The sequence below is a fragment of the Phalacrocorax carbo genome, chromosome 4 (assembly GCF_963921805.1).
Source record: "Phalacrocorax carbo chromosome 4, bPhaCar2.1, whole genome shotgun sequence".
Classification (NCBI taxonomy): Eukaryota; Metazoa; Chordata; class Aves; order Suliformes; family Phalacrocoracidae; genus Phalacrocorax; species Phalacrocorax carbo.
Genome location: NC_087516.1, coordinates 13,724,403 through 13,736,912, shown reverse-complemented (window position 1 = coordinate 13,736,912; position 12,510 = coordinate 13,724,403). Strand labels below are relative to the sequence as shown.

General features: G+C 38.2%; 1 protein-coding gene across 7 annotated transcripts in view; it reads right to left on the bottom strand.

Moving 5' to 3' along the window:
- PPP2R2C (protein phosphatase 2 regulatory subunit Bgamma) overlaps positions 1-12,510 on the bottom strand; it is a 203,731-nt gene that overhangs the window by 86,363 nt on the left and 104,858 nt on the right. For 2 of the 7 annotated variants that reach the window (XM_064449106.1, XM_064449105.1), the window contains one exon: positions 6,232-6,387. The exons of the other annotated variants lie outside the window; for them this stretch is intronic. In XM_064449106.1, the coding sequence (XP_064305176.1) occupies positions 6,232-6,244 (13 nt within the window). In that variant the 5' untranslated portion in view covers positions 6,245-6,387. The remainder of the gene's footprint in view (positions 1-6,231; positions 6,388-12,510) is intronic. 7 annotated transcript variants of the gene reach the window in all.

Below are 12,510 nucleotides of genomic sequence, written 5' to 3'. Positions count from 1 at the left end.
GAATGTAATATGAAAACTTCCCAGTTTCTTATCAGCACAGGAGAAAAGACCCTGCTGTGGCTTTCCTTAAAATAATTAAGAGTTCTTTACCAAAACATTTTAATCAAACTAAGTCTCCACAGCAGTCTCTTCTTTCCCTGCCATATATGTTTCCTTAAGAGGTCCATGCCTATTAAAGTAGTGATAAAAGCATTTCACAACATAGCAGTTTGCCAAGCTATTAAAAATGACACTCACTTTCCTAGATAACACATTTATTTTTCAAATAGTTTTCTACAAGCTGGATGAAAATCCAATATATTAATTGTTCCTATCAACAGGAAACAAATAGAACAATCTGCTAAAAAATTCAGTGAGCAATGCAACTGTAGTATCTGCACATGAGGACGTTTTGGGTTGGTTTAGTTTTTTGTTGTAGGGAAACCAGATCAGCTAAGTATTATTCCATGGACTAGATAGCTGAATACTTTATTACAAACTCTTAAGAATTAAACAACAGATAAGAAAGAAAGATAAGGATTTGTAGTACTTGAGGGCCATCGATGACCACACTGAGCTTCCCTTCTGCTGCAATCGCAGCAGAAACAAAGCAGGAAGCAGATACAATGCTCAGTGCAATGATTGCCTTCTAATTTCTCCACACCCACAATTTTTGTTTTCTTTTTCTCTTCTTCCACATGCTGACACCAGGTGTTATAACAGCTTGACTTCAATGACAGTGTCCTAAGAACAGTGTGGTTTCGGCAAATAGTGATGCCAAAGCTGTATCATAAATAAACCAGTAGGGGATAGCGCAAGGAGCCCCAGCTGGTGCTCCACAGGAGCGACTACTGTCATGGGACTGCTAACTCTAACAGAAAAATAAGGGACCTTGTAAACAAAACCCAACAAAATCCACCAACACCACAGACTATCCTATGGCTCAAAGACTTAGCAAGCAATGATCCTCTATTTAACCCAGGCCTTCTGTTACTTCATAATTAAAAGGAAAGGATTTTTTTTTAACGGGTTTTATGCTTAATTTGTCATCAATTGCTACATGAAACAACGTGAATTAACTCCTCCAATTTGTAATCCAGTGCCCCTAAGGCCCCTACTTTTTACTGAGTAGCATGACAACATCCAAATTTTACTTCTATGACAGCAGAAGCAGCATGAAAATTACTTAAAACATGCATTAAACATAAAATGTAACTAGATATTATGAGCTTGCACAGTCATTTCTGTTGTAGGTTCAGTGAAAATGCTAGGAAATAACAGGGAAGAATATATAACATCCTAATGACTTAAACATAACTGCCTTTCCATTTAGCAATCCGGTATCAAAAGTAGGTACCTTATAGATGGAATGCTAGTTTTCAAATTTATCAGTCATAAAGTTTAATGGGTAAAATCTGGATAAACATATTCTAAATCCCTAATTAAATTTAACAGAAAGAATGCAAATCTCCCTCAAAAACCCTTAAGGCCCTTTAGGGTTTGGGGGTTCTTCCCCTTTAGCAGAATATTCTGACAGGATTAGGAAGTACTGTTTAGTGACATCTGAACATCCATTTCCAGAATCAGACCCCTTTTAGACTGTAAAAGGATATACACTGATTTTATTGAGGAAGTAGAGAAGAGTCAATCTCAAATTTGCTCATTTTTAAGTTGGGGGAGGACTTCTGCGGGGTGTTTTTTTCTGTTTTCACTTTTTCTGTTTGTTCATTTCATTATATTAAATTGTTTTTGACCATGTGCTTTAGCCTAAAACATTGTATTAATCAGAAAAAAAAATATCCCCATTGCAGAGCAATCGAGCAACAATATATTAATGACTACATTATTAAAGCAAGCTATCTAAAATATACTGGCAAAAAGCAGATAACAAAAAGTTGCAAAGTGCAGTTATAAGAGGACTTAAAAATAACTACTAAATGAAATAGTATCAGCTGCTTACTTTTTCGGATTTTAGACTGAGCTAGAATACATCCAGACTACAAGCTACACAAGAACATACAAAGACTACACAACTTCTGAAGACAGAAATCAGCTTAGCTGTTTAGATTTCTAAATATATTAATATAAGGGTACAACATCGGCTATTGAAAGTGATTGCCACTTTTTAATTTTTGCTCACACAGTAGTTAAAACTTTGAAGAGCAAATGTGCTACCTAGTCATTATATTAACTCTTTAATCAGGACTCCTCCCACCTGCTAAGTGGCGAATGACTTTTTGTAATGTAATATTTAAACTAAACTTCATTAATCGCTGCCCCAATGTAAACTTGCTAATGGCTTCGTTACACGAATAGGTGAAGAAATAAAACCCAAACAGAAGAGAATATTAAATTGAAATAACTAATACTAGTATCAGATATAAGCTTCTCTTATGTTTTCTTCAAAGGTCAGAATCAGTTATTTACCCACAGAAATTCCAAGTATTTCACTTTTAACTTTTGTAACAAAGGAACAGTGCATAAGTGCGTAAGTTGCCAGAAACATTAAGTTCATTCGTTATTAAACTTGTACATTTTAATGGCAAAAAACATAGTACTGCATAGTCAAAGACACACGGCGGCATGTCAGATTTTTCGAATCTTTGCTACATAGTATGAAACTGCTCGCATTAGCACCATCTCTGTAATACAGAAAAGTGAAAACATCTTTTGAAAGAGCAAGAGGAAAAGGCTAAGGAGTGATCTCCTCCTGAAGTGTATTTATAACTACTACCCTGCAAGGGAACACGGTTACCCATCATCCTGTCTCCCTGTGATGTACCAATACAGGATCCTGATGTGCCAGTACATCAACTTGTCAGAAGTGACTAGAGCCGCATTAAGCAGCAGGGCAGCGAGCAAATGTTCAATGGCATTACAGTGGTAAGCGCACCCAGAAGTTCCTATCAGCATGCTGCTGCTGAAGAACCATCACTTTAGCTGTTAACCACATTTGTTGTGTTTTTAGATGGGAATGCAGTGAGATAAAATGAACCACTACAAAAGCAAACACCATGCAACACTATTACATTCGCTCCTCGTATAGAAGAGGGCAGAATAACAACAGTCCTGTGGCCTGCCCATTGGTGCGAGGAACATTTGGAAACTCTCCATTGTGCCAAATGCATGCTCGTGCCATAAATTTCAATGAGATTTAAAGATTTGCTTACTCCTGTTTTTCTGCCTTATCTCCCACCATGTTTCCCGCTCTGCACCATATCATCAATGCAGCAAATCCATTAGGCCCATTGGTTGCAGAGACCTCTGACTATATGGACTGTTCTTTCTAAATGGATCAGATTTACCTTCTGTATTTAATCCATGACACTGGACCCAGATCCATAACTGCTTTAACTCCATAGAATCCTTTTTAATAGTCAAAAATCCGAATTAACTTTTCTCTCCTTGCATTGTAAGGTCTCTGTGTCTCAGTGTGTGCTTATTACATTAGCACAACCAGTCCTCTCCAAAACCAACTTGGAGATTTCTTCCGCTGAATGCTTCAAATCTGCATCTTCTCTTACATGCTTCTGATGGTATTTGTCCTCTGCCCTCTGTGCTGAACAGTTGGAGGTAAGAAGATGACCTGTTTATCATCATGCTGTAACTCAAGCTACTATCTAGCTGCAGCATCTTGAGTTTTATGAAAAATATTTAGTTATATATGAAGACCTTTCAAATAAAGGGAAAACTTGTGGGTCAATCTCTTGAAAACAATGACAGAAGAAACTCATTCGCCATGACTATTTTTCAAGATACCTTTCCATACATTTAATTAGTTCACTGAGTGATAACTAGGCTAAAGTAAAATTAGCTTGTGATTATACAGCTGAATACAAAAGCAGCTGACAAAACCCAACATGAGCAAATTTCCAATTTTTCCTAACTTTTGGGTACTTGACTTCATTTGACATGTTTTTCATTTAACATTAAAAACGTCCCCAGGTCTCAGGTATTTCTAAATTCTGTAATTAGTGACTATTAAATCCCTTTCATTTATTAGCTGGATTTTAAAACTATCTTCAGAATTTTACTGCCGTTATAGTACTATCTGTAGCAACAGAAATCTGTCATCCCACAACATCCCTAGTCTTGCTGCAAGGTATAGTTAAGGAAAGCTTGAGCCATCCTCTCCTGTCAGGGGCTGGAGGATAGCCTGTCCACATCCAGCACTTCCACAGCAGGCATTAAACTCCAGAGCCTTACGCCAAAGCCTATGGTTAGCTTCAATTTCCTTTGCCAGCTCCCAGATATTTCCAATGTGGTGTCCACTGTTTCTCTTATAGTAGAAGGAACCTCTCTCAAGGCCTTTCCCATTCAGAAATTATTTTTGCTGGCAGTGAGAATTTTCCTAAGGATTGTAAATAAAGAGAGGAGCACAACACATTATGACTTAACACCATCATTAAATAACTTCAGAATTTCCTAGAACAAAAAATATTACCTCACCCAAGTGTTTTGACCTGCCAAACGCTGAATAGATAGATATACAACAGATATAAAGACTTATCACAAAACACTGGTGGTGGACAAGGAAGGGAAGCATTTGACATCGACCACTACAGGTCAGCTGAATGTCATCATAGACACTATCGCAACCCAGCAAACAAAGATGTACTTATCTTCCTGTTCCACTAATGATACACACAGAAAATTAGCAATTATCTGTGTGCCAAATATGGGACCTGTTGCTGTCAACTGAAAAGACAGACATATTCTTCAATTATTTGCTGTATTGTACTAATTAAACAGGAGAATTATGGGAACCTTTCATTAACCTCTTAGCAAGTACATATATTTTAAAAGAATTATATTCAAAAGGAGAACAATCTGAGACCAACTCTGCAAGGCTGAACACCAGTGACATTCATCCTTTAAATCTAATATTCTTTTGCCAGACAATAGAAAACAGATTTTATGTAGCAACTTCAAAGCCATATGAAACTCGCAAACTGTGCATGACCTACAGATTTCTTTACTGTGCTCAGCTGATGATTTAGGCTATGGTTGGTACAGGGTCTCCCTTAGCAAGTCCTGGACTTTCCCAAGGGGCCAAACATGCCAGCCAATCTGGGCTTGCAACCATCCATTCCAGACCCCACAGTATTCCACACCCCCAAGTATTTTGTGCACTAGGGAGAAGCCACTGGAAGGTTTTTTATCTGGGCACAGCACCAAAATAAGGATAAAGCTGAACATTTGAAGGTGGAGGCAACAAACAGCCACAGCCCAACATGCAGCATGAAGGAACTGAGAAGACACAGGCAGGAAGCATTCCCCCACATCTTTGGCAAAAACAAACAAACAAAAAAGACAGCTCTGAAGTCTTCCAAATTAATATCTAAACTATGTAAAATCAAAATTGTAATAGCCTCTGTGCAATTGGATTAATATTCAACTAATGTCATGCTCAAGTGAGAGAATTTTAAAAAATGCTTAATTAGTCTTAATTTTTAGATGTCATGGACAATCCAAGCAGAGCAATGTGTTCTATTGGATACCAAAGTCTTTTAAAGTGTGAACCAACACCACCACTCCAAAAACATCTTGAAACTGGTAATGTTCTGTGTTAGTAAAGTTATCTCCCCTATAGTTCAGAAGAGACACAGGTAGGAGACAGAAGATTTTCCCATCTAAAACAAAAGCAAAGAGAAGTTCTGACCTCAGAAAGCCGGCCAGTTGGCAGTGAGATTGCTTGCTCAATTCCAACAGCCAGCTGAGATACCAAAGCAGATATAAAGAAACCTTATTCTTAACTATACTCTAGAATAGTACTTTATTGATCTATTTTTTCTTTTGATGATACAGCTGTAATTTTATAGTCAAAGTCTATGCTTTGTTAGAACATAGTCTGTTTTCATTTTATGATTGCTAAACACACAAAGTAATGGAAATTATATGTAAAAAAGTAAGTGGAGTTTTGTTTTAGATTTCCACTTTTTTCTTTTCCGTGGGTAGTAAAACCAGATAAAGTTGTGCTGCCAACACTCATACTGTCTACCTGCCACTGAAGGCAAGTCTGTAAATCTCAGGAGAGGCTAAGTTTCCCACCAAGCTGCAGACTCGTAAGCAGCTGGCAACATCAAATGCCAGAGCCAGGCCAGAAGTCTCTTTCAATTAAATATTTTTGAGAGTACTGATGAAAAGATAGTCCACAACAATGGGGACAAACCATACTGTCACAACTACCCAAAAAAGCAACAGAATGAAGAGTCAAATGAGATCAAAAATGGTTAGTATACATGACTGTACCTTGGTCTATCATTTGGAAGATATAATTTATCAGTGCAAGCAGTGCAGCTTGTCTACTATATATAGGGCTAAACCCAGATGGATTCAGTCAAGGAAATCTGAGGATTCTAGATGCCACCAGAGTCGCCTTGCGCACAAGCTTCCTTATAGCTTTCCCTAAAAAACAAAGAAATTCAAGACAAAAAAATGGTGAAAACTTTCCTCATCTAAGGATAACTTTTCAAGCAGGAACAAAACTGTTGACTCTGTAAGTAAGCAAGCACCTTGTTCTCCCAATCACTTTCAATAGCAGAAAAATACTTCCTCAGTGGACATTCCCAGACTTGTAAGAGTGTAATCCACAAGCTGCAGCCCAGATCTTTCTAGTTCCTATATTCACTTCCATCAGTGTAATTAGCTGAGACTCAAGAGAGTTTCCTCTCTCATACTCTAACCCCAAAGAAGTAGTTACTATTTTTAGAATTGCCAGGGATGTGCTGATAGTTCAGTCCTGATCTAAGTCATTGAAATAATTAAGTACCTTGAAAATTCCTTAGGGTGAAACCCATTGTACAGCTGTTGAAAGGATTCAATTCAGATTCATCAGTTTGCCCTCCATCAAGAACAGTTCAACAGAATGCTTGTTGAACCAGGGTTTTAAGAAGCATTAAATGCTTCAGTAAATAAAATTTTAAATGGACCCCAAAAAGTCAGTCTACAGGATCTAGAGAACAGGTGCTCTTTCCCTTTTAAAGGGAGGATCTCCCTAACGAAAAATGAAAGTGATAAGGGAAAAAAAAAAAATCACACAAACATAAAATAAAATTCTCTATTTCAGAGAAATAAACTTTTTTTCCTGTCGACAGAACATAAGGAGAGGAAATTAAGGAACCCATTTTATATTAATCTTGGTGTTCAACTCAGAGCAGCCCAAACTATCAACCCCGCATCCCAGGTCTGTACAGAATCAAAGAGAAAAAACTCATGGATCCATGGAATTCATGTGGAAATATATTCTCCATTTTAATTTGCATCTCGCACTTTTCTTAAAAAGCCTTTATTTTCTAGAATATGCACTGGAAGTCAAATACACACAAATACTGACTAGGAAAAAAAGTCCATTATACATGCCAGGATTATTTCAATGCTTATTTACCCATGCTCATATTTAATGTTTCAAAGCTTTGAAATTCAGAAAGATGAAGTGCTGTATCAAAGCAGTCCTTTTTATGAAGGCATTTGTCATTATGTGAATCTAGTCCAGACAGCAGCAATCCACTTAAGTTAGTTACTCAGGTGTGTGTCTGCATACATCCTACTCATGAGACAGTTTTCTTTCTACTTATATTTGCACTATTAAAAGCAGACCTTTTAATAAATGGTGAACCTGAATTGAGCCCACAGTATTCTTTTGGTGAAACTGGGGCAAGTCCTTCGGGTATGTAGACCATCATACCTCTATTGTAATTTCCAAAAGCAGTGGAGCTACGATACTTACATCAGGAGGGGCCTGGTGTGTATCACCACTTGCAAAGCTTCAGTATATGCAGGAAAGAACTATTGGTATGTATACGCAGCGTGTGAAAAGATCAGTGCACAGAGTATTTTGTTATATAACCAAATTTAAATACTTTTCCCATCTCTTACATTGCACCTTCCTTAAAAAGGCAACTCTCTACTAAATGAAATCCCATCCGTTATGACTTGCCTTACAAGAGGGGTGGCAAGTAGACGCGGGCAATTATTAGTCAAGGGCAATTTCTAAGTGAAGGCATATAGCAATAAACATGTACTTTAGATGTGACTCTGTAAACTACTAAAATTAGTACCTTGTGTAGATGTTTGTGCAAAAGTATTAAAATACAAGGGCCACTACAGAAAATAATATTCTTGTCTGCTTTCTGGCTTAAGAATTTTAGATATTCAACACTTCTTAAATTATATGATCAATGACTGCAGTGCTTAAATAAATAATAAATTAATTTATCTTTAGATCGTCTATGCCACCACTGGAAGACCTCATCTAAGCATTTACTTGCAGCAGACAACTATACGAGAACTCTGGCAAGTCGTATTTCTGTCATTTCACTAGAAGTCATTTAGTAAGGTTTTTCACTTTTACATTTCAAACCATCATCCCCTAATAAATTCACTATATCCCCATCACTGAGTGAAAACCCAGACCAAAGACATTAATTATCAGTTAAATATTGGCAATGTGCTTATGAGCATTTCGATTTCATAATGACCTTCAGGATGATTTCCACAGTATCTTTAATACCCACAATGGTTACAAATTAGCATTACTTTTTGTAAGTGTCCTCCATACATTTGCAAGCCACCAAAAAGCTATGTCCAAGAAGGACAAGTCTCATTCTTTGCTCTCCGTCATGTATTTACAAATTTATTTCTAAACGAAGATTAGAATAAATTTAAAATATCTCACATCTGTTACAGTGCAAAACTACCTGTTATACTTTAAAGACTATAATCCCATAATGACTGCTGGTCATTCAAACATATCTTGTAACTTAGTATATAGCTCTTAAAAAAAAGTTGAAGAGCAATAATAAACAATAAAAAGCTCATCTAACAATAAAAAGTTCATCTGCAAACCTCAGAAGATAAAACATCAGTGAACAGTGCCATTAAAGTCACGTTTGTAGAAAGAGGACATGCTTAAGAATTGTGCCTCTTGGATGGATGTTTTTTGTCCTCTCAGACATCCAGTGGCAACTAACAAATATGAAACACCACATACCCTAAATTTGGCCACCCCAAACCATAAACTCAAAAAAAATCTCTTGATCCATCCAGATTTTTCTAGGGTTTTAATTTCAACGAAAAATGTGGGAGTTTCTTCCATGAGTATGTGTTTAAAGCATAGATTTGACATAAATAAAAATTAATAATTTACTTAAAAAGACTTTGCCTGTTTACCTAAACAGTCAATGGGAGGTCTCCACATTCCACTTATTAGGATGCAGGAATCCAAGTGAAATAAATTAAGGCTTACTATAAACATGGAAGAGTTTTATTCTTCATTTTAGTTTGCTGTGGCAAGTCCATTTTGCTCTGCTGCCTTTTTTTTTTTTCCTCTTGGTAGTACCTTGGAGGGTGGATTTTTCATTCTGTTTGATGAGCTGATGCACATCCTCCTCTTGATCTCTTGCAAAGTCCTGTACCAAACCCATAGAAACCTGTATTTCCCGAACATCACAGCTGACTACTTTACTATTCTGGTGGCAAGCGCACAGCATGCGAAGGTTTACCCGGATGTCCATTGACAATGTGGAATTCAAACACTGAAATGGAGCTATTACAGAGGTGGAAAAGTTCATGCTCTCTAACAGCATAATTTAAAGCCTCTCCAAGATTCAACTTCATCATTCAGTTACTATTCTTAGTCAAACCCTTGATAACTAGGTGGTTACATTCATACTCAGTGAGAGCAGAGATATCATTATTCACTGCCAGCATTTTAGTCCACAGTGGGACATTATTACCTGCATACAGGAAAAGAAGGGCTACCACATAAGACTCCGGGAAAGAAAATAAAAGCTCTCATGATACTTCTGGGAGCAATAAGCAGGATCAGCAGACCCTGCTTTCCACTGGGAAAGGATTGTGCCACTGTATTGTACAAAGCACAGAGACAAAAAGCATTCCTAGAGTACATCTTTGCTTTTTTGTCTAGTTATTTCCAAATTCAAATAGGTGTTTTCACATACTTGTTATCAGTTGCACTGTCCAGATTTTGATGGCCTCTTAGTATGCAGCACTGTCTTTTACAAGCCTGATTTCTAGTGATTTCTAAATTGAAATTTAGACGTTTTATTCGTGGTATAGTCATGACTTCTGAAAGAAATTGTTCTGTACAAAAGAAGCAGGATCTTTTATTTGTCCTGATACAGTTGCAGACAGGGTGGGGAGGAGAACAACCTTGCCTTTAAGCAGACAAGAGCTTCTTAAAATCTGCAGAAGACCTGCAAAAGTCCGTCCTCCCTTTTTGCATAGAACATACCTCCCTTTTGGATAGAACATACCTCTCTCTAAATACCTTGTCTTTCTTTTATCCATGGATCACTACAGCTACCTATCAGCACCATTATAACTTTAAAGTCCTACATTATCTAGCAGTCTTCCAGAATTTTCTGATTAGCCAAACAGCAGCACTAAAATTATGAAGACAAGCAGGAGAGTCTGGTAGTCTTCCATGAGCAAATAATATCCTGTCAGAAACATACTACCATTAAGATGGCAGAAAACAGTAAAAGATAGCAACAGAATAAAAAAAAAACCTGTTTTTTTTTTTAGCTGGAAATTACTGATATCTTTAGGATGATAAAACAATACAGAAAAATTAGTACAGTGATTCAATTTTTAATATCATCCTGAAAAAGTACTACTGCTATTACTGCCATTATTAGCAGTCAGATACACATCAGAATATATACCATAAACACAGACAGTGATAAATATTTTCTTGCAACTCAGATGCTGCTGTCCTCCCGACCTCTATAGATTTTCAAGTCAACAATAGCTGCTCTTTTGATTACAGCTCTAGTCTGTGTAACCGATTTCTTATTCAGGGCTGAATCATCACAAAAGCAAGCCAATTGGTTAAAAAAAAAAAAAAAAAAAGGCAGAATACCATAGCAACTGGCTCACCGCCTTGCTAACGTGCAGGAAGGATTTTTAACTTGAACAAGAGCTACAAGTGAAAACACCAGGCCAAAAGCAGATCTGGTCTAACATCAACAATGCAACAGAACCACAAGAGTTGCTTAACCCCTCCCCAGTCTCCTTCCCATAATACCTCTTGGGCAGCAGCAAATCTTCCAGTTCTTATTAAAATACAGTACAGAGAACAAGGAAAAATGTGTGCTATGGTATTGATTCTGCATATATATCTAGACACTGCAGACTCTCTGGCAAAACAAACAGGAGTAAATTTTGAAAAATCAAGTCACAGAAGTGGAACAGTAATAGAGCTTGATCTTTTGTTTTAATTAATAATCATATCACTCCATAATTAAAAGGATGAAAAGTTTCTAAAGAAACATCTCCAATTATACTTTACTCTATATGGTCCAAGTTAGTGTCTAGTTTTAGGAACACATCAAAGTAGCCAAGATATTGATAATAAAGATAATCAGTTAGTGACAAAAGGCTCTAAGAATTGCACCAGGTCTGCAAGGAATACACTTGAAGCAGCAAATTACTCCAGAATAACAAGTAAAAGTCTGTGTTGGGCTTACATGGCAAGGTTTTGTGGAAGGGGGATGCAGGGGTTGCCTCTGTGAGAAGAGACCAGGAGCTGCCCCCATGGCAGACAGAGCCAGTTCCAGCCAGCACCAAGACAGACCCACCGCTGGCCAAAGCTGAGCCCATCAGTGACACTGGTGGCATCTCCGTGGTAACAAATTGTAGAAAGGGTTAAAAAAGATGCACAGGAGCAGCTGTGAGAGAGGAGTGAGAAAAAGAACCCTGCAGACACCAAAGTCAGTGAAGAAGGAGGGGAAGGAGGTGTTCCAGATGCCAGAGCAGAGATTCAACTGCAGCCCATGGAGAAGATCATGGTGATGCAGGCTGTCCCTCTACAGCCCGCGGAGGTTAATGGTGGAGCAGATATCCACCTGTAGCCCGTGGAGTTCCCCACACTGGAGCATGTGGAGATGCCCTGGAGGAAACTGCAGTCCACAGAGAGCCTATGCTGGAGCAAGCCCCTGGCAGGAGCTGTGGCCCATACAGAGAAGCCCACACAGAAGCAGGTTTTCTGGCAAGAACTGTGGCTTGTGGGGGACCCATGCTGGAGCAGTACATTCCTGACAGGCCATACCCTGTGGAAAGGATCCATACTGGAGCAGTTCTTGAAGAACTGCAGACCATGAGAAGGACCCACACTGGACAAATTAGTGAAGGACTGTATCGCCTGAGTGGGACCCCATGCTGGAGCAGGGGGAGAGTGTGAGAAGGAGCAGCAGAGATGAAGTGTTACGGACTGACTAACCCTCATTCCTCATCCCCCTGCACTGCTTTGGGTGGCAAGAGGTGGCACAGAAGTCAGGCAGGAAGGAGTGAAGTTGAATCTGGGAAGAAAGGGCGTGAAAAAAAGGTTGCTTTAGTTTTGGGAGGTTTTGTCGCTAACCTACTATATTTTTAATTAGCAATAAATTAAGCTTTCTGAAGTCGAGTCTGTTTTGCCTGTGACAGTAATTACTGAGTGATGTCCTTCTCCTTTCATCTGATTTTCTTCCCCTGTCCCGCTGAGGAGGGGGAGTGAGAGAGCAGCTTGTT